The sequence below is a fragment of the Nicotiana tabacum genome, chromosome 15 (assembly GCF_000715075.1).
Source record: "Nicotiana tabacum cultivar K326 chromosome 15, ASM71507v2, whole genome shotgun sequence".
NCBI lineage: Eukaryota > Viridiplantae > Streptophyta > Magnoliopsida > Solanales > Solanaceae > Nicotiana > Nicotiana tabacum.
In genome coordinates, this window is record NC_134094.1 from 111,424,169 (window position 1) to 111,447,879 (window position 23,711).

Consider the following 23,711-nt stretch of genomic DNA (forward strand, 5'->3'; position numbering starts at 1 on the left):
AGTGGTAATGAAGGCCAATCGGAAGAAAAATAACATGTACCGCTATCGTGGTAGTACAGATATTAGGACAGCAACAGTGACATCCAATGATGACAAAGAGGCAGAAGCAACCAGGCTATGGCACATGCGCTTGGTACATACTGGAGGGAAATCCTTGAAAGCTCTATCTAATCAAGGATTGTTAAAAGGCGTAAAGACTTGCAACTTGGATTTTTGCGAGCATTGTGTCAAAGGGAAACAGACAAGAGTTAAATTTGGTACAGCGATCCATAATACTAAATGCATTTTGGATTATGTACACTCTGATGTTTGGGGTTCTTCCAATACACCTTCATTGGGTGGGAAGCACTATTTTATAACCTTTGTTGATGATTTTTCCCGAAGACCATTATGGATTCAAATGTAGCTGATTGTGATGATTCAGACTTCTCATTAGTTACAACAGAGTTATCAACATCATCAGACATATGGTTGATGGACTCGGCTTGTAGCTATCATATGTGTCCCAACAAGGACTGGTTCGTGAATTTTCAAGAAGGAGAATATGGAGTCATCCACACAGCGGATAACAACCCTCTTACCTCATATGGCATTGGTTCAATAAGATTAAGGAGCCATGATGGAATGATCAGAACATTAACAGATGTTCGATATGTACCGGGTTTGAAGAAGAATCTCATCTCTGTGGGAGCCCTAGAATCAAAAGGGTTCAAAATCATTGCAGAAAATGGAGTGATGAGAATATGCTCCGGTGCACTAGTGGTAATGAAGGCCGATCGGAAGAACAATAACATGTACCGCTATCGTGGTAGTACAGTTATTGGGGCAGCAACAGTGACATCCAGTGATGACAAAGAGGCAGAAGCAACCAAGTTATGGCACATGCGCTTGGGACATGCTGGAGGGAAATCCTTGAAAGCTCTATCTAATCAACGATTGTTAAAAGGCGTAAAGACTTGCAACTTGGATTTTTGTGAGCATTGTGTCAAAGGAAAACAGACAAGAGTTAAATTTGGTACAGCGATCCATAATACTAAAGGCATTTTGGATTATGTACACTCTGATGTTTGGAGTTCTTCCAAAACACCTTCATTGGGTGGGAAGCACTATTTTATAACCTTTGTTGATGATTTTTCCCGAAGAGTGTGGGTGTATACAATGAAGAGGAAAGATGAAGTGTTGGGAATTTTTCTCAAATGGAAAACGATGGTGGAGAATCAAACAGGCAGGAGGATCAAGTGTATTCGCACAGACAATGGAGGTGAATACAAAAATGATCATTTCAATAAGGCATGTGAAAATGATGGCATCGTCCGACACTTCACTGTCAGACATACACCATAACAGAATGGAGTGGCAGAACGTATGAACCGGACTTTACTGGAGAAGGTACAGTGTATGTTGTCCAATGCTGGCTTGGGCAAAGAATTTTGGGCTGAGGCAATTACATATGCATGCTACCTCATTAATCGTATACCATCTGCTGCTATTGATGGCAAGACACCATTTGAAAAATGGTATGGAAAACCTGCTGTAGATTATGACTCCTTGCACGTGTTTGGCTCAATTGCATACTATCATGTGAAAGAGTCAAAATTGGATCCGAGAGCAAAGAAGGCTATATTTATGGAGATTACTTCTGGAGTCAAAGGATACCGCTTATGGTGTCCAGATACAAGGAATATTATATTCAGCAGAGATGTTACCTTTGATGAATCCGCCATAACAGATAAGGTGACAGTTGAAGATGTCAAACAAACTGGTGGTGCATCAAAGCAGGTGAAGTTTGAGGAAAAATTTATTTTTCCTACACAAGAAGCAGAGGAGGAAACTCATGAAGATTACCCTCTGGAAGAAGAGCCAGTAGAGAGGGAGATTCCAACTCAGGAACCTCAACAATAACTTGAATCAATAGCAACCCGTAGGCCAAAAAGGACAATAACGAAACATGTTCGTCTCATAAAAACGGTTGCTTGTGCAACCTCAATTGTAGCTGATGGTGTTCCTACCACTTATAAAGACGCAATCCAAAGTTCAAAAAAAGATAAGTGGAGGATTGCCATGAATAAAAAAATGCAGTCCCTTCACCAGAATCATACATGAAAATTGGCCAATCTCCCGAATGGAAAGAAAACAATTGGGTGCAAATGGGTATTTGCAAAGAAAGAAGGATTTCCTAACCAAAAAGATGTTCGATACAAAGCAAGATTGGTGGCCAAAGGATATGCTCAGAAGGAGGGAATTGATTACAATAAAGTATTTTCTCCAGTTGTAAAACATTGCTCCATTAGAATTATGTTGGCTTTGGTAGCACAGTTGGATTTGGAAATAGTTCAGATGGATGTAAAAACTGCATTTTTACATGAAAACTTGGAGGAGGAAATCTACATGAATCAGCTAGAAGGATTCAAAGTTGCTGGAAAAGAAAATATGGTATGCAAACTTGAAAAATCGTTGTACGGATTGAAACAATCTTCTAGACAATGGTACAAGCGATTTGACAAGTTTATGTTGCGGCAAGGGTACAAGAGAAGCAAATACGATCATTGTGTATATTTGCGCAAACTTAATGACGGTTCCTTTGTATATCTTCTCCTATATGTTGATGATATGTTGATAACTTCCAAGAATTCGGAAGAAATTGATAAGTTGAAGATTTAACTGAAGGAGGATTTCGAGATGAAGGATCTGGGTGAGGCAAATAAAATTCTTGGCATGGAGATAATAAGAGATAGACGTTCAAAGAAACTCTGTTTATCTCAGAAAGAATATTTGAAGAGAGAACTACTGCATTTTGGCATAGATAAGAAGACTAAGCCAATTAGTACGCCACTTGCTCCCCATTTTAAGCTAAGTACTACTATGTCGCCAAAGGATGAAACTGAACAGGAGTATATGTCAAGGGTACCATACGCAAATGCTGTTAGTAGCTTGATGCATGCAATGATTTGTACGAGACCTGACATTTCACAAGCCGTTGGAGTTATTAGCAGATATATGCATAATCCAGGAAAGGAGCATTGGCAAGCTGTGAAATAGATTCTACGGTATATTCATAGTACTGTAGATGTTGGATTAGTTTTTGAGCAGGAAGGCAATCGGTCTGTAGTTGGATATTGTGACTCAGATTTTGCGGGTGATCTGGACAAACGAAGGTCAACTACTGGTTATGTGTTTACTTTTGCAAAGGCACCAGTTAGTTGGAAGTCTACTTTGCAGTCAACAGTTGCTTTGTCTACAACAGAGGCAGAGTACATGGCTATTACAGAGGCTGTGAAGGAGGCAATTTGGCTTCAGGGGTTGCTAAAGGAGCTTGGTATTGAACAAAAAAATATTACAATTTTTTGTGATAGTCAAAGTGCTATTCAATTAGCGAAGAACCAAGTTTATCATGCAAGGACGAAGCACATTGATGTTCGGTATCATTTCATACGAGAAATCATAGAAGAAGGTGGAGTCACGGTGAAGAAAATTCATACTACGGAGATCCCTGCTGATATGCTGACAAAAGTGATGACTGCGGTCAAGTTTCAACATTGTTTGGAAATTCACTAAAGATTAAAGATGAAGACACAACCAAAATTTGTTATTGAGAGAAAATTAAAGATGTGGAATTTTGCCAAGGTGGAGATTTGTTGAAATTGTCAAAAGTCTCACATCGGTGGATGGCAATTTTGAATGGGAATTTCACCCTATAAAAGGAGGCCTAATGTTTAGGATTTAAATACACCGCTCATTTGCCTTTTTTATCTTCTTAAGGCATTTGTATCTTTTGTCTTTAGTATTATTTCACTTGTAATTTTGGAGTGGAATAAAATATTGATTGTGTCCGAGGAAGTAGGCAAAATTGGCCGAACCTCGTAAATTCTGGTATTCTTTTATTATTGTCTTATTGTCTTGTTTATTATTTAGTGGTTGTCATAATTTTTGGTATAGTAGTTGTGACTCATTCATACTATATACATTTGGCTTCCGCAACAAATGGTTGTTCAAGAAGAAGTTAAAGGTAGACGGTACCGTGGATAAATACAAGGCTCGCTTTGTGGTTAGGGGTTTTACCCAAAAGCACGACATTGACTACTTTGATATTTATGCTCATGTGGCTAGAATAGTCAAGATAAGGGTGCTTATTGCACTAGCCTCCATTTACAATCTAGTAATTTACCAAATGGATGTCAAAACTGCATTTTTGAACAGTGAATTGGAAGAGGAAATCTATATGAGACAACTCGAGGGGTTTGTAATTAAAGGATAAGAGAAGAAAGTTTGCAAACTTTTAAGATCATTGTAAGGGCTAAAACAAGCCCCTAAGCAATGGCATAAAAAATTTGATGGAGTAGTTTTATCTAATGGTTTTAAAATCAATGAATCAGACAAATGTGTGTACTCAAAATTTGAAAAAGGAAAAGGAGTTTTCATTTGCTTGTACGTAGATGATATGTTAATTTTTGGGACCGACATAGAACGGGTCAAGACCACCAAAAGATTCTTATCTGCTCAGTTCTCCATAAAAGACATAGGAGAAGCGGATGTTATTCTTGGTATAAGAATTATTAGAAATACCGGGGGGTGGGGGGTGGGGGGGAAGTGGTTCTTAACACAATCTTATTAGATTGAGAAAGTGTTAAGGAAATTCAATCATTTTGATTGTAATCCTGTTTCTACACCGTATGATCCATGTTTTAAATTGGAAAGAAATGGCAGAAAGCCAATTGCTCAACTTGAGTATGCTAAGTTGATCGGGTGTTTGATGTACGTCATGACTAGTACGAGACCCGATATTGCATATGCAGTGGGTAAGTTGAGTAGATATACTTGCAATCCAAATGAGTATCATTGGCATGCTATAAGAAGAGTACTAAAGTATCTCAAGAAAACTCTAGATTATGGCATCTATTATAGTGGTGATCCCACTATACTAGAAGGGTATTCAGATGCAAGTTGGATCACTGATCAAAAGGATAATTCCTCAACAAGTAAATGGGTATACCTCCTTGGTGGGGGTGCGATATCTTGGGGATCTAAGAAGCAAACGTGTCTTACAGATTCAATTATGGCTGTAGAATTTGTAGCCTTGTCATCTACTTCTAAGGAAGGGGAATGATTGAGAAATTTGCTTTTTGATATTCCATTATGGCCTAAGCCCATGCCACCGGATTCTATCCATTGTGATAGTGAGGCAACCTTAGCTCGAGCATACAGTAATATATATAACGGAAAGTCTAGGCATATTAGCCTAGACATAGTTATATAAATCAATTAATTAAAGATTGGGTGATCACTGTTGACTATGTACGCTTATTTAATAATCCTGTCGACCCATTAACTAAGGGATTAGCAAGGGACTTGACGTTGAGAACATCAAGGGGGATAGGGTTAAAACCCATAAAGAAAGACCGTTAAGGGTGAAACCTCAATTTGACGCTTGATACAACATCCAGTCTCGAGTTCAATAAGTGATAACATACTTAATTGGTTGATAGCACTTGGTATTACCATCCTAAAGTAAGTGTTTTGTTGTTGCAGAAACCAAATGTATATAGTGTGAATGAGTCACAACTACAATACCAAAAATTATGACAACCACTAGATCTTGCCATTGAAGAAAAGAAGCCAGATGTTATTGGAGAAGAAGATTGGAAAATTATCAATCGTGTTGCTTGCGGTACCATTCGATCCTACCTTGCTAGAGAGCAAAAATATCCATACACAAAGGAAACTTCTGCAAGTAAATTATGGAAAGCACTGGAGGATAAATTTTTGAAGAAAAACAGTCAAAATAAATTGTACATGAAGAAGAGTATTTCGCTTCACCTATGTTCCTGGTACCACAATGAATGAACATATCACCAGTTTCAATAAGTTGGTCACAGATTTGCAAAATATGGATACAACTTTTGATGATGGTGACTTGGCCTTGATGTTATTGGGGTCACTTCCTAATGAGTACGAGCACCTTGAAACTACTCTACTCCATGGAAATGACGAAATTTCTCTCAGAGAAGTTTGTTCAGCTTTGTACAGCTATGAACAAAGAAAGGGAGAAAAACAGAAGGGCGGAGAAGGAGAAGCACTAATTGTGAGGGGTCGTCCTCAAAATCAAACGAGGACTAAGAAGGGAAGATCCAAGTCGAGATCTAGACCCAGCAAAGATGAATGTGCCTTTTGTCGAGAAAAGGGGCACTGGAAGAAAGACTGTCCGAAGTTGAAGAATAAGGTCAGAAATAGCAATGGAAAGGCCATTATGGATTCAAATGTAGCTGATTGTGATGATTCAGACTTCTCATTAGTTACAACAGAGTTATCAACATCATCAGACATATGGTTGATGGACTCAGCTTGTAGCTATCATATGTGTCCCAACAAGGACTGGTTCGTGAATTTTCAAGAAGGAGAATATGGAGTCATCCACACAGCGGATAACAGCCCTCTTACCTCATATGGCATTGGTTCAATAAGATTAAGGAGCCATGATGGAATGATCAGAACATTAACAGATGTTCGATATGTATCGGGTTAGAAGAAGAATCTCATCTCTGTGGGAGCCCTAGAATCAAAAGGGTTCAAAATCATTGCAGAAAATGGAGTGATGAGAATATGCTCCGGTGCACTAGTGGTAATGAAGGCCAATCGGAAGAACAATAACATGTACTGCTATCGTGGTAGTACAGTTATTGGGACAGCAACAGTGACATCTAGTGATGTCTATGGCACATGCGCTTGGGACATGCTGGAGGAAAATCCTTGAAAGCTCTATCTAATCAAGGATTGTTAAAAGGCGTAAAGACTTGCAACTTGGAGTTTTGTGAGCATTGTATCAAAGGGAAATAAACAAGGGTTAAATTTGGTACAGCGATCCATAATACCAAAGGCATTTTGGATTATGTACACTCTGATGTTTGGGGTTCTTCCAAAACACCTTCATTGGGTGGGAAGCACTATTTTGTAACCTTTGTTGATGATTTTTCCCGAAGAGTGTGGGTGTATACAATGAAGAGGAAAGATGAAGTGTTGGGAATTTTTCTCAAATGGAAAACGATGGTGGAGAATCAAACAGGCAGGAGGATCAAGTGTATTCGCACAGACAATGGAGGTGAATACAAAAATGATCATTTCAATAAGGCATGTGAAAATGATGGCATCGTCCGATACTTCACTGTCAGACATATACCACAACAGAATGGAGTGGCAGAACGTATGAACCGGACTTTACTGGAGAAGGTACGGTGTATGTTGTCCAATGCTGGCTTGGGCAAAGAATTTTGGGCTGAGGCAATTACATATGCATGCCACCTCATTAATCGTCTACCATCTGCTGCTATTGATGGCAAGACACCATTTGAAAAATGGTATGGAAAACCTGCTGTAGATTATGACTCTTTGCACGTGTTTGGCTCAATTGCATACTATCATGTGAAAGAGTCAAAATTAGATCCGAGAGCAAAGAAGGCTATATTTATGGGGATTACTTCTGGAGTCAAAGGATACTGCTTATGGTGTCCAGAGACAAGGAATATTATATTCAGCAGAGATGTTACCTTTGTTGAATCTGCCATAACAAATAAGGTGACAGTTGAAGATGTCAAACAAACTGGTGGTGCATCAAAGCAGGTGGAGTTTGAGGGAAAATTTATTTTTCCAACACAAGAAGCAGAGGAGGAAACTCATGAAGATTACCTTCTGGAAGAAGAGCCAGTAGAGAGGGAGATTCCAACTCAGGAACCTCGACAACAACTTGAATCAATAGCAACCAGCAGGCCAAAAAGGACAATAACGAAACCTGTTCGTCTCATAGAGACAGTTGCTTGTGCAACCTCAATTGTAGCTGATGGTGTTCCTACCACTTATAAAGACGCAATCCAAAGTTCAGAAGAAGATAAGTGGAGGATTGCCATGAATGAAGAAATGTAGTCCCTTCATCAGAATCATACATGGAAATTGGCTAATCTCCCGAAGGGAAAGAAAGCAATTGGGTGCAAATGGGTATTTGCAAAGAAAGAAGGATTTCCTAACCAAGAAGATATTCGCTACAAAGCAAGATTGGTGGCCAAAGGATATGCTCAGAAGGAGGGAATTGATTACAATGAAGTATTTTTTCCAGTTGTAAAACATTCCTCCATTAGAATTATGTTGGCTTTGGTAGCACAGTTGGATTTGGAACTAGTTCAGATGGATGTAAAAACTGTGTTTTTACATGAAAACTTGGAGGAGGAAATCTACATGACTCAGCCAGAAGGATTCAAAGTTGCTGGAAAAGAAAATATGGTATGCAAACTTGAAAAATTATTGTACGGATTGAAACAATCTTCTAGACAATGGTACAAGCGATTTGACAAGTTTATATTGCGGCAAGGGTACAAGAGAAGCAAATACGATCATTGTGTGTATTTGCGCAAACTTAATGATGGTTCCTTTGTATATATTCTCCTATATGTTGATGATATGTTGATAACTTCCAAGAATTCGGAAGAAATTAATAAGTTGATGATTCAACTGAAGGAGGAGTTCGAGATGAAGGATCTGGGTGAGGCAAAGAAAATTCTTGGCATGGAGATAATAAGAGATAGACGTTCAAAGAAACTCTGTTTATCTCAGAAAGAATATTTGAAGAGAGTACTACAGCGTTTTGGCATAGATAAGAAGACTAAGCCAATTAGTACGCCACTTGCTCCCCATTTTAAGCTAAGTACTACTATGTCGCCAAAGGATAAAACTGAACAGGAGTATATGTCAAGGGTACCATACGCAAATGCTGTTGGTAGCTTGATGTATGCAATGGTTTGTACGAGACCTGACATTTCACAAGCCGTTGGAGTTATTAGCAGATATATGCATAATCCAGGAAAGGAGCATTGGCAAGCTGTGAAATAGATTCTACGGTATATTCATAGTACTGTAGATGTTGGGTTAGTTTTTGAGCAGGAAGGCAATCGGTCTGTAGTTGGATATTGTGACTCAGATTTTGCGGGTGATCTGGACAAACGAAGGTCAACCACTGGTTATGTGTTTACTTTTGCAAAGGTACCAGTTAGTTGGAAGTCTACTTTGCAGTCAACAGTTGCTTTGTCTACAACAGAGGCAGAGTACATGGCTATTACAGAGGCTGTGAAGGAGGCAATTTGGCTTCAGGGGTTGCTAAAGGAGCTTGGTGTTGAACAAAAAAATATTACAATTTTTTGTGATAGTCAAAGTGTTATTCAATTAGCGAAGAACCAAGTTTATCATGCAAGGACGAAGCACATTGATGTTCGATATCATTTCGGACGAGAAATCATAGAAGAAGGTGGAGTCACGGTGAAGAAAATTCATACTACGGAGAACCCTGCTGATATGCCGACAAAAGTGGTGATTGCGGCCAAGTTTCAACATTGTTTGGATTTGATCAACATTGTTGAACACTAAAGATTGAAGATGAAGACACAACTAAAATTTGTTATTGAGAGAAAATTGAAGATGTGGAATTTTGCCAAGGTGGAGATTTGTTGAAATTGTCAATATCGCTAGATACTTCATTTGTGCATGGATTCACTTGTCTCTTATTTTCTAAAGGAATTGTTGGGTTGTTATTTTCACTTGAAAATGGTGTGGATTGTTGGAATTTTCATGAGAAAATAGCAAGAATAAGCAAAAGGGAAAACGGTTATTGGCTTAAAGTTTTGATACAACATGTTGCTTTGCGAAATGTTGCGTCGCTTCGAGTATCACTTAGGTTGATTCATTGCACCTCTTTGGTTATTATTTTCTGGTGCTTTTCCAGTTTTTTTGAGAATTAGACATCCTCTATAAATAGGGAAACACTTCTTGACATAATATATCCTGATGTATATCTCAAGTACTAACATTCTTCCTTAAGAAAAATTACATAAGTTTGGTAACTGCAGTACTGATACTTGTGTATTTGGAGATCTGATTTATTATTTCTTGGCTTTACTTCATTCTATCCCGAGAGAGTATTTGCAAGGGACAAATAATTCTCTTTGGAAAGTGATCCTAACAAGGTATACTGCTTGAAGTATATCCAGATTTTTCACCACAAACACACTGATTTCTAACATGAAATAACAACATGGATAGAAAGATAAAAAGGTGGAGAATACTTCTATCTTTTCTATGAATGTGCTAAAAGAAGAGGATGAGGAAGATGTCTCTCAAGGGGGGGAAATATCAAATTCAGAAGATGAAGAATCACCTCCAAGATAAACAGAAAGTTGAGTTACATCTATCAAACATGCAACTTTGCTTGCATTGAGCCAAAAAACTATGAGGAGGTAGTAACGTAAGATATTTAGAAGGAAGCCACGAAAGAAGAAATTGGAATAGTTGAAAAAATAACACTTGGGAGCTTGTTGATATACCCAAAGGAAGAGCGATTATAAGTCTTAGATTTACAAAATCAAACTCAACCAAGAAGGAGAAATTCAGAAGCATAAAGTAAGGTTGGTTGCTAGAGGTTTCACACAAAAACTATGTATTTATTTCTACGAGTCTTTCTCCGGTTGCAAGACTTGAGACAACAAGAATCTTGATTGTTATTGTTGCACAAAAAGATAAAAGATTTTTTATCTTAATGTTATCTCAATTTCTAAATGAAAAACTTGAAGAAGAAATTATGTTGAGCAACCTCAAGAGTTTTTAATTCAAGGAGGAGAAGAAAATGTGTACAGGCTAAAAAAAACTATTTATGCACCAAAGCAAGTGCCAAGAGCCTGGTACAATAAAATTGACACATACTTTTTAAAAAATAATTTTCAAAAAAGTAAAAGTGAAAGCAATAAAATGACAACATTCTCATTGGAAGCAACAAAATGACGACATTCTCATCGGAAGCATCTATGTGGATGATCTAATTTCTATAGGAAATTACTGAAAATGATGCAGAAATTCAAGCAGGATATGATGCAAATATATGAAATGCGCGATCTTGGCTATATTATTTCTTTGGCATTGAAGCTTCTCAAGTGAAAGAAGGATCTTTTATCTCTCTGAAGAAGTATAAAGCATTCTTCACAAATTTAAAATGATGAATTTCAGGTATACGTCCACACAATTAGCAGCAAATAAAAGTTAAGGAAAGATGACGGAACAAAGAAAGATAATATCTCATTGTACAAGAGCTTGATTAGAAGCCAGTTATATCATACTTCAATAACTGCCATTATGTTTGTTGCTAGTTTATTATTCATATTCAAACGAGCACCAAGCCAAGTGTATTTTGGAGCTGCAAAGAGAGTGTTATACTACTTGCAAAGTATAATGAATTATGGAATAATGTATAAAATTGACGAAGATTTGAAATTAATTGGCTACTCTAATAGTGACTGAGTTAGATGTGTAGATGACATGAAGAGTACTTCTTGTTATGCTTTCATATCTGGTTCAAGTTTTGTTCTTGGTTGTCAAAAAAGTAAAATATTGTTGCTCAATCTACTGCCGAAGCATAATACATCTTGGTCGCTAAGACTACTTCTTAAGCTAATTAGCTTAGGGAAATTCTTGAAGATATTGATGAAAAAACAAAAGGGAGGGACTTTTTGGTATTGCAATAACAAATCAGCCATTGCTATTGCCAAGAACTCGGTCAATCATAAATGATCTATGTATATTTTTATCGAGTATCATTTTATTGGAGAAGTACAGTAGAAAGATAAAAGTCGACTTCGTTATTGCAAGACTGGAGAACAACTTGCTAACATCTTTCACCGAAGCACTTTCTAGAGGAAAGTTTTGTTACCTTTTAGAACGTATTGGAGTTGTCAAACAAATGAATTAACTAAGAGTGTTGAAATTAAAGCATTTCTTGAATATTATCTTTGACTTTTGTATTTCTTATTAAGTGTATCATTTAGTTCATCAATATTATCTCTTAGTTTTTCAAGAAGTGTTTAGGAATTTTTAATGCATGTATATTGTTAGTTGTGCAAGACTCTTAAATTATCTTTTGAATAATATAAATAGAGATATATTTAGTGGTTGTAATCATATCAAGTGACCTTAAGTATCTAAATACAACTTGAACATTCTCTATTTTGTTTTTTAAAAAGCATTCTCTTCCTATTTTGTCATTTATAGATGAGATGATCACACACTTCTATATGGCATCAGAGCAGGCGTAGGTTCTGCATTTAGGTCTCACTGTCACTCATTATTCAAGAAAAGAACTTTCACATGTTTGACTCATAAAAATGAATTAAGCATGCACCTGAGATGACATAATGCAGATAATAATTAAATAAATAAAGATATGCTCTCTTTAACAATTTAAACTTTTGAATGAAATGATCAAATACTTCAATAAAGTGTATCTCCTAGATAGAGTTTCAACCCTCAAGGATTTATCACCTTTGTGTGTAACTGAGTTGTATTTAGTGGAGGAAATCCTCCTGAATGAAATTGTGCTCTTATCAAATATTTGCTCAAAGTATTAAATGCAACAATGTATTCACACTAGTAAAACAATTTTTATCTTTCCAAAAACAAAACACAGAAAATATATTTCAGTCTCTTGGATTAAGAATTTTAGCCTGATAAGAAAGTGGTGGGCAGTTCTAAATCGCTGAGTGAAGAAAACTCTTTGCGTAAAGGAACTTCAAAGGGAAGAAAGATTAAGGATTAATTAAATTGTTATGCCGACTGATAAACTTGGTATGTACGAATAGAAGCAAATTTAAATGCATTACATTTCCGTACACATGAGGCAAGTTACCTGAAGGCTGGTAATTAAGATAAAAACTTGATATTTTATGACAAAATGTACCAGTTATATCTACCAATAAGACTAAACGAAATACAAAGTTGTTAAGTATAAGAGGAGTACTATATTGTGAAATACTGATAGTACAAGGAATTTTTAGACTATCAATAGCTGGTAACTTATCTTATTATTCAGATTACTATCCGGTTAGTTAGATCAATAGTCTTAGTAATGATCATCCCAATGGGGCATCTAGATTATGTAATGCTTCTACTTAGTAATGAATAAAAATTACCTTTTAACCAAAAACAAGATTACTAATCCGACTTTTATGAGTGGGTATATATATGTTACTATTTAGGTGACCTGTAAGTAAGTTTATAGAAGTTAAACTCCAGCCTCTCTTTTCCATCAATAGAAGACATCAGTGCTTTGTTGGAGAAAGGAAAGATATAGCAGAAGTTGATTTCCACTGGGGTTTAGCACTAAGTTGTGATATAAACAGGCAAAAAGTGGGTGGGGTTTTGGAAATAACGATTGGGTAGCAAGTACAATTTCCCTTCAGGTATAATCATATTATATTCCAAAAACAAAGGCACAAATAGCCTTCAAAATTGGCTTTCTTGTTTGAAGAGTAGTATGCTTCATATTTTACAGAAAATCGTCTAGAATTTGTACAAGATACGGCTTAATCAAGAAGTTTACAGATTATTCAGTATATTAATAATTCATGTACCATGATCATAGGTCCTTGAGGACCAAAAGAAGAAAAAGCACACACACACACAAATATATATATATATATATATATATATATATATATATATATATATATATTGTACGTGTCAACTCTCTATTTCTGGATAGCATGTTAATATCCAGCCACAATGGTCTATCGACTATCGTACGACCTTGCATTTCCACTAGAAAGATATAGTTCGAGAATGAAGAGAAATCAACAAAAGAAACTAGAAGGAAAGATTATTGGACTCAAAAGAAAATACAATATTTGAAACAAGAAGGGTCCCTTTTGCACAGTGAGGTTGTGATCATTGTACTTGGTACTTGTTGCATTAAATCGTAAAGGCCAGTTAGTTAATTCGTAAGGCTCCTAATTCAAAGATGCTGTATATATAGTATGATGATATAAAAACAAAAAGTTGAATAAGACTATTCTTTATTTTGTAGCAAAGAGGTGAATAAAATAGAATAGATGTACCTGGAACTTGAGAACTCATAAAGCTTTCCTTTTTGGGAAAAAACCATAAGACTAACTTCTGCATCACACAAAACTGAGAGCTCAAATGCCTTCTTAAGAAGCCCACTTCTCCTTTTAGAGAAAGTCACTTGCCTGCTTGTTGCATTTTCAATCCTTTTTATCTGAGTTTTTCCCCTCACCATTCTTGAGAAATCAAGATTTGAGACAAGCAAATTACTCTTGAAATTCTAGCAATTCATGGGAAGTTTCCAAAAATAGAAAGGTTCTAAATCAAGAAGTGGATAAAATTGATTGACACAAAACCCTTTTTGGGGGTGTCTCAGATCTGGAAGATGAACAAAAAAGGAAGAAAATTTGGTTGGTCAAGACTAGAGAGTAAAGACTTAATGCTCAAGAGTTGAATTAGAAACCATATCAGCCAAAGGAAATGAAGAGCTTTGATTTCTTAAGACTTTTGTGCTACTGTATTATCTTTCCCTTTTGAGTTCCAGCCAGTGGATCTATATATAGTAAACGTACATAAAATGATTAAGGAAAGAACCCCTTTTATGTCTTTTTCTACTTTTGGTAAACTTACTAGAGAGAGGTGACTAAAAAAAACTTCCAAAGAAAGAGATAAGAATAAAATAAGTATCTGGTTGGCAACAAGAGAGAATCATGAGTATTTAATTCGTCGAGACGCTCTTAGGGACCACTAAAGGCACAAAATATATTTTTATTCCAGATTCCTATTTTCTAATTTAACTATATATTTATATTCGAAATACATTGACTAGACTAATTTACTCGTGTTTGCGCTGGGCTTATTTAAAGAAAAGAGCTCTCAATCAGAAATTTCTGAATCAAAAATATTTTGTTAAAGGTGGAGGGATCTCACTTGTCTCGCCTTATCTCTCGGTGATTCAAAATACCATCTAACATCCATAAATTAAAGGAAATTTTGAACTAATTTTTTCTTATTTTGTTTATTCTTTCTTCATATAGTATGATCTTATTCCTTTCTCTGTCAGAAAAATATTTTAGAGGAATCAAGATTTTGAATTCTGAATTTTTAATTTGACAAATGAAGTTATATACTATACTCCTACTTTTAATTATTTTGTAGTAGTCATGCATATTAATTAGTTGATATTCGTTTATTCTGCATGTCTAACTGGTATAATTCTCCAAATTAATTAAGTGTCATAAATTTTTATGCTCCTCGTTTAAAAATCAGAAAAGAGCCAAAAATATCCATGTACTATTAGAAAAGCTTTAAATGTACCTCTTGTTATACTTTGAGTCTATATATACTTCTGTCGTTATACTGTTGGTTCAAATATACCCATTTTCTATTAAGTTTGTCCAAAGTGGACATCCAATCCTACGTGGTACTGACATTTGATGAGGTGTATGCCACATGGCTTGCGACCTCAGCGCTCCTAACCCATTTTATCCCTCCTCCCCCCCTCTATTTTTTTCCATTACTAAAATTTTCTTCCCCTCCACCACCATTATCGCTACTATGAAAAAAAAAATATTTCAAATTTGTCACGACCCAAAATCTTACATGTCGTGATAGCGCCTATCTCAATACTAGGCAAGCTGACAACCTCAATAAAACACAATATCTTTTAAGTTTGAAAAACATAATACTTGAATTCAACAGAAAGCCTCACAATTACAAATACAAAACACTCCCAAAATCCGATGTCACTGAGTACATAAGCATCTAAATGAATACAAAGTCCGACTGATAAAAATACTGTTCGAAAGTATAGAATAGTACAATAACTAAAGGAAAGAGAGTCAAGGTCAGCGGACGCCAGGCAGCTACCTTGATAGTCTACAAAATGATAGCACTTTGAAATCTAGCAGTCGTCGTGTCTGAAAGTACCTGGATCTGCACATGAGGTGTAGAGTGTAGTATGAGTACAACCAACTCAATAAATAACAAGACTAACCTCTGGGTTGAAAGTAGTGACGAGCTCCGCAGGTACAGTCCAGTATATTAATAACGGTACAGAAATGTAGGCATGCTTTCAAGTTCAACAGTTAAACTCAATACAAGTAAGATAGATCAATTTTGAATGATATGAGGAATATGAGCATCTCAGTGGAAAACCTCGTGTACTCCTGATCACTAATCGCTCGGTCACTCGGTACTGTTTATGGCCAATCCAGCCCAGGGATATATATATATATATATATATATATATATATATATATATATATATATATATATATATATATATATATATATATATATATACACACACACACACACACACACACACACACACACACACACATTGACTAACAGTGAGTCACTCAGTACCGTATAAAGACAATCCAGCCCTGGGGTAATTTATCCCCAAATGTAAATATTTCGTACAAGATCCATGTCCAGAAAAATTCATCACAATTATAGATAAGTAAGGCAAGTCCAAGCCCTTGGAAGTCCATCCCGTATATATAAATTAACTACGCTTATTGTGGAGGGTGCAGACTCCGGAGGGGCTCCTTCAGCCTATAAGGCCTACTGCAGTCGGGCATCCCCGTTTTATATAATAATAATATATATAAAGCCAATATGGCCTACTGCACGCGGGCAACCCCGATTCTATAAATATCCTCATAATAGATGAACATGACTGAGTATAAAATATATTTTTTAAAAAAAAAAAATTAAATTCAACAGTAACACAATCCTAGGAGTCCCAAAATATCGGTACGTAGCCTAAACTTGATTTTTAATAAGAGTCTCAACTCAATTTCCTAACACGTGGAGAATATTCGGATAATAACATGATTCTTTAAATTTACAACTTCACATAATTTATTTAAGTCACAATTTCTATGGTGCACGTCCACACGCTCGTCACCTAGCATATGCGTCACCTTCAAACAATTGATATAACACCAAATTCGGGGATTCATACACTCATAACCAAGTTTAAAATTGTTACTTATCTCAAACCGTGTAATTCTTTACTCCGTTATGCCTTGCCTCATGAATCGATCTCCGAACGTCTTGAATCTAGTCACGATTAATTCAATTCAGTCAATATAAATCATTGGAATTATTTCCATATGAAAATACTAATTTTCCAATAAAATTCGAAATTTAACTCAAAAATCGCCCGTGAGGCCCACGTCTCGGAACCCGACAAAAGTTACCAAATATGAAAGTCCATTCAACCACGAGTCCAACCATATAAATTTTACCAAATTCCGACATCAACTCGACCCTCAAATCTTCAAATTAAACCAAGAGGATTTTCTAAATTTTCCAACTTAAATCACCAATTAAATGTTAAAAACAACCATGGATTCGGGTAATTTGACCAATATTGAGTTAAGAACGCTTACCTCGTTGTTTTACTTGAAAATCTCATGAAAATCGCCTCTTCCCGAGCTCCAATTCATCAAAAATGGAAAATTCAGAACTTAAACTCTCTGCCGAGCGATTCCTTTTTCGCGAACGCGGCCACTACCTCGCGTTCGCGAAGAACAAATTTCGTTCCGCCCGAATTCCACCTTCGCGAACGCGGTATCTACTTCGTGTTCGCGAAGTACTAAGTGTTCTCTGCCTCAAATGCCTTCTACGCGAACGCGTTCAACCAACCGTGAACGCGATGAAGGAAACCACATATTGCATCAGAAAAATTTCAGCAAAGCTCCAAGTTCAAAAACTGATCCGTCAACCCTCCGAAACTCACCCGAGACCCCTGGGACCTCAACCAAATACACTAACAAGTCCTAAAACATCATATGAACTTAGTCGAATCCTCAAATCACATCAAACAACACTAAAAACACGAATCGTCCCCCAATTCAAGCTTAATGAAACTAAAAAATTTTGACTTCTACATTCGATGTCGAAACCTATCAAATCAAGTCCGATTGACCTCAAATTTTGCACGCATGTCATAAATAACATAACGGACCTATTTCAATTTCCAAAATTGAATTCCGACCCCGATATCAAAGGTTCAACTCCCCGGTCAAACTTCCAAACTTAAATTTCTATTTTAGCCATTTCAAACCTAATTTAACTACGGATTTCAAAAAAATATTCTGAACACTCCTAAGTCCAAAATTACCATAATGAGATATTGCAATCATCAGAACTCTATTCCGGGGTCATTTATACATAATTCAATATCCGGTCAACCTTTTCAACTTAAGTTTTAAACCTTGGAACTAAGTATTACAATTTATTCCAAAAACTCACCGGACCCGAACCAATCACCTTGGCAAGTCACATAACAACTGTAAAATATAAATTGAGTAGTAAATGGGAGAACGGAGTTTTAATACTTAAAACGACCAACCAGATCGTTACAAAATTTTAGTCTTTTATATATGGATTAGGGGCACTGAGGTGGCATGACATGTGACATCCACCTCATCAAATATCAATGCCACGTATGATTGGATGTCCACCTTGGACAAACTTAATAGAAAAAGGGTATATTTTATGATAGTATATAGATATATTTGGCGTTTGCCGTTTAAAACTTTGCACATGATATTTAGTTTGTGATATTATCGTCATTCTTCATTAATTGATATACTAGTCACTCTGTCTTCATTTTCAACCTCTAAATTTACACTTTCAATAAACAAATATACATTATCGTTTTAAATATGCTTAATGTATATTTTACTCTCCTAAGTTATTTCGAAATTCATTTTGACACATTCCTATTTTTTAATGTGCTATTTGTACATCATGCCCCTTTATAATTTTGAATTTAAAAAAATGACCTTTTTAGATCTCTTATGTGTAAAAGATAGATCTCTTACGTGTAAAAGAAAATCTCTCATGTGTAAAAAAAAATAAAAATATAGAGTTATAAAACTAAAAACAAGTTTATAAAGAGTCAAAAAATCAATCTACCTCTTTTACGATGAAAAACAAATAAAATCAGAACAAAAACTTTAACAAACAGAATGAAAACAAAAGATAAGAAACGTAGATAGGCTCTTATTATGGGTCAAATGGAAACCCCTCTCCTCTGTTCTGTGTTTGTGACGAATCTACGGCGGCTCCGGTGAGCACTCATGGCAAGAAGAGAGAAAGAAAAAAAAACGGTTAAAGATATAAATATTTAAGGAAAAATATAAAATAAAAATAAGTAGGGTAAGAAGAAAATTTCGGTGAAAGAAAGCTGTAAAATATTACTCTCATTCCCAATTTATGTAACGGTGTTTGATTGATTACTGAATTTAATTTTAAAATTTATGGTCTAAAGTAAGTCAAATATATTTGTGTAGCTATAAAATATCCTATTAAAAATAAAATTAGCATATTAAAATTAAACTATTATTAAATATATAAATTTATTTTTTTAAATTTATTATAATAAAAAATATTACATAAATTGGAACGAAGAAAATACTATACGTTAATATTTTTATTCATCACAGGATAAGTAAATCACACTTTTTGTGCCACATGGCATCTCAAATTAGATATTACGTATTTAGCTTCGGACAAGTTTAAGGAGGAACAAGACCCCCAAAATTTAACTTTTAAGTATGAATTGATATATGATTTGATAGTATAAAAATTCTTTACATAATTAACCTTTTTAGTACTAGTTGAATACTTTCTTCATTTTGATTTATCTGACATTATTTTTCTTTTAGTTATGACCCAAAAAAATTATATTTTTTTGTATTTCGTAACCATTCAACTTTATGATTTCTAACCATATAAATTTTTATTATTATTTTAGACTAATAAATTTTATAATTTTTTTTGCTAAATATCATCACATAAATTGAGCCGAAGGGAATATGTATCCTCCCTTGAAAATACTAGGCATAAATTCCGATGGGAAATTACAACATAAATGAGAAAGGATGTCAAATAAAGGTTAGCACACTTGATTGGACAAACCCTTGCCCTTTCCTTTCCTGGCTGCGGCAGAGTTTCAAATAGATTGTCCGTATGATTTTTTAATTCGTTCCGTACAAGATGGACAGTCCAACAGCCAATAATTGTTCGCCAGCTCATCTGCTATCACGTGGATCACTCTGTGTTTTTTGGCTCTTTTCGTAGTTCCCTTTTCAGAACTTACCACATAATATTTCGAAGATTTACTGTAATATTACTCCTTTTGGAAAAGACATCTTATTTTACCCAGGCCAAATATACTGCAATGTGCTGTTTTTTCACCTGCCAAGTTCAGTAGCCAATCAGAGGTATACTACTTCTTTTGTCTCGTTTTATGTGTCATACCTTTTTTTACGACCACAGAAGTATCTATTGTTTGTTTAAGACAAGAAAATTTAAAAGTCTACTTATTTGTTTCCTTAAAAGGCTTGTCGAATCAAGCAACACCATATAAATTGGAACTAAGCAAGTAACTAATAATTGCGTCTAAGATAAGTGAAAAAATTATTGTGTTTGACTAAGATCGATTTAGTTTGGCCAAATTTTTAAAAACGGATAATTTTGAGAATTGTGTCTAAAAATAAGTGAAAAATCATTTATGTACTTTTTGGAGAAAAATTATTTATATTCAACCAATTCATTAGAAAAGTGCTCTTTTGATCATCAATTTACTAAAAGAACAATATTAAAGTTTATTTTACAATTATGTTATTTCATTAGAGAAATAATTTTAAATATTTTTATGAATGAGAATAAGTAAGTTTTTGTTTTTATTTATTAAAATTTAAAACATAAAATTAAAAAATATGTGAAGGTTTTTAATTAATATAAATATAGTTAAATCCAAAAAGAGAAGAGAAGAAAAAGTTTATATTTGTATTTGAGAGATACAAAGGTTAAATTAATGAGAGCTAGTTTGATAAATATAAAATTTTGATAAGTATTATTTTATCTTTAAACAATTAATTTTTTGCATATCCTTCTTTCTAAGAAAAAGGAATTTGTAGCTTTCTCTAACAACAAAAAATTATTTTTGCTGCTGCAAAGCACGTTTTTTTCTTTTCGAACAACTTAAATCACTTGAGAAGTTATGAATTTTAAAGTGTTCTTATTTCATTTGAATTGGTGCTAAATTTAGAGTTCTAGGTGTTATTTTGGTGATTTGATCGCGCGAGCAAATTCGTATGATATTTTTAGACTTGTGTGCATGTTTGATTTGGAGCCCCGAGGGCTCGGGTGAGTTTCGGATAGGCCACAGGATGTTTTGGACTTTGGAAATCTGGTTTTCTGTAGAATCTTTGTTCTGGCATGTCCTTCTTTGCGTTCGCGAAGGTACTCTCGCGAACGCGAAGAGTAATCCGGTGAGGCTGAGAATCCTTCTTCGCGAACGCAAAGGTCTGGTCGCGAACGCGAAGTGATGGAGGATTTACCCTTCGCGAATGCAAGCACTTGGGGACCCGGGGGAGGGTTGGTCATTCTTTCATTGCGAACGCGAGTAACGTCTCGTGAACGCGAAGGCCAGGGGAGCGTAATCATCGCGAATGCGAGCAACGTCTCGCGAACGCGAAGGCTTGGCAGCCAGTACCCTTCGCGTTCGCGACAGTGGACACGCGAACGCGATGCACACTGTCACCTAGTGCATAAAACAGAATCAAACATGGGTTTAAGTCATTTCTTCAATATTTTTCAAGAACCAAATGGGTAGAGGCGATTTTCAAGAGTTATTTTTTTTCTCAAAATATTGGTAAGTGATTCTAAACCATTTTCTTTCAATTACCCATTACATTCCTTGAATTATCAACCAAAAATCTAGAGTTTTTATGGTAGAATTAGGGGTTAGGGTAGAAAATAGAAATTTCGGAATTTAGACCTCAATTTGAGGTCGGATTCCAAAACTAATTACATATTCTGGCTCGGGGGTGAATGGGTAAAAGAATTTTGGTCCGAACCTCGGGTTTTGACTAAGCGGGCCCGGGGTTGATATTTTTACTTTTTGGAAAAAAAATTGGAAAATTTAATTTATGCAATATAATTAATTCCTTTAGCAATATTTGATATTATTGAGTCATTTTTGAATAGATACGAGTGGTTTGGAGGTGAATTCCAAAGAAAAAGCTATGATTGAGGATTAAGTGGACTTCGGAGCGAGGTAAGTATTGTGTCTAACCCTGACTTGAGGGAATTAGGAACCTTAGATTAATTGCTAAGTGAAATTCATGTGAGCGGCGTATATGTGAGGTGACGAGTACCTATGCGCCGCCAATTTACCTGTTTTTTCACGTTTCTCTATTTTTCTGACATTTTCTCATTCCTATGCCAAATTACAACGTGTTATACTAGTGTTATCCAAATTATCGTTCTTATTATGTTTACGGATTTTTTGGTGATAATTGAGTTTTTATTTCAAGTTGAGATTGATATTATGAAACCAAATGTTGAAGTACGGTTTGTACTTGTTATTCTATCTCCCTGTTGTTATTTATGCATTGCATTATGGTAAGGGAGAGTGTTAATGCACGAAGGGTGATGCCGTGCTATATTGTGAGTGTTAATGCACGAAGGGTGATGTCGTGCCATATTGTGAGTATTAATGCATGAAGGGTGATGTCGTGCCATATTGTGAGTGTTAATGCACGAAGGGTGATGTCGTGCCATATTGTGAGTGTTAATGCACGAAGGGTGATGTCGTGCCATATTGTGAGTGTTAATGCACGAAGGGTGATGCCGTGCCATGATATGAGAGTAAAAGCACGAAGGGTGATGCCGTGCCGTTTCTATTAATTTTATGGTGAGATTGAGAGTAAAAGCACGAAGGGTGATGTCGTGCATTTTTCCTTACTATATTCACTATTCCTGTTGATTCATGGTATATTGACTGCTCCGGTGATCATTCTGTTGTAGTTCTTTATCTTGTATTCCCCTGAATATGTTTCTTCTTGCGACATTTCCTGTTTAGTTCTTCATTCCTGTTATTTGTGTATACACTGTTAAATTATACATGTTGATTTGTAGGTGCCTTGCCTTAGCCTCGTCACTACTTCGTCGAGGTTAGGCTCGACACTTACCAGTACATGAGGTCGGTTGTACTGATGCTGCACTCTGCACTTTCTGTGCAGATTTTGATACCGGCTCTGGTTGATCGAGATTTTGCTATTGGTCCGCTGTCCGGAGACTCAAGGTAGATCTGTCGGCGTCCACAGACCTTGAAGTCCCCGTCTATCATTTCTGTTCTACTGTTTCTTTATTTCAGACAATAGTATTTCTTTCAGACTATTACTTGTAGTAAATTCTAGAATGCTCGTGAATTATGACTCCAGATCCGGGTGGTAGTAATTAATACAGTTTTTATGATATTCTGCACTTATTATATTTCATTTTGAGTTAATTATTGTTATTTACTGAATCTAAATAAGGAAATGGTTTAATGATTCTCTAACGTTGACTTGCGTGACAAGTAAAATATTAGGCGTCATCACGGTCCCGTCGGTGGAAAATTTCGGGTCGTAACATTGAGGTTAGGGATTCAAATTTAAATATAATGGGTTCAACTTTTAAGATTATTAACATTAAACTTATTATACTGTAAAATTTATGGGGTCAGACTTCATATTAACACTGCAATAAAAACAAGCCATAAAAGAACACTTCGTTTAATAGTTCAGTTTAGGAAACCGCGACGGCTACAAAAATTGGTTAGTATAGCGGTGAGTAGGGGTGTTCATAAAAATTCGAAAAATCGAACAAAACCGAAAACCGAACCAAATCGACTAAAAAACTGATACTTTTTAGGTTTGGTTTAGTTTTGGTTTTAAATTTTAAAAACCGATCAAATTTGGTTTTGTTTTGGTTTTAATAAAAATATAACCGAAAAATCCCGAACCAAATCGACTATAAAAGTAGCTATTTAAATTTAT

At 35.5% G+C, this 23,711-nt stretch overlaps 1 protein-coding gene across 1 annotated transcript in view; it reads right to left on the reverse strand.

Annotated features, from left to right (window-relative positions):
• The window catches only part of LOC107816198 (MADS-box protein SOC1-like), a 35,839-nt gene extending 21,378 nt beyond the window's left edge, over positions 1–14,461 (reverse strand). The window contains exon 1 of the mRNA XM_075231116.1: positions 13,911–14,461. Within this exon, the coding sequence (XP_075087217.1) occupies positions 13,911–14,092 (182 nt within the window). The 5' untranslated portion in view covers positions 14,093–14,461. The remainder of the gene's footprint in view (positions 1–13,910) is intronic.
• Positions 14,462–23,711: the final 9,250 nt, after the last annotated feature.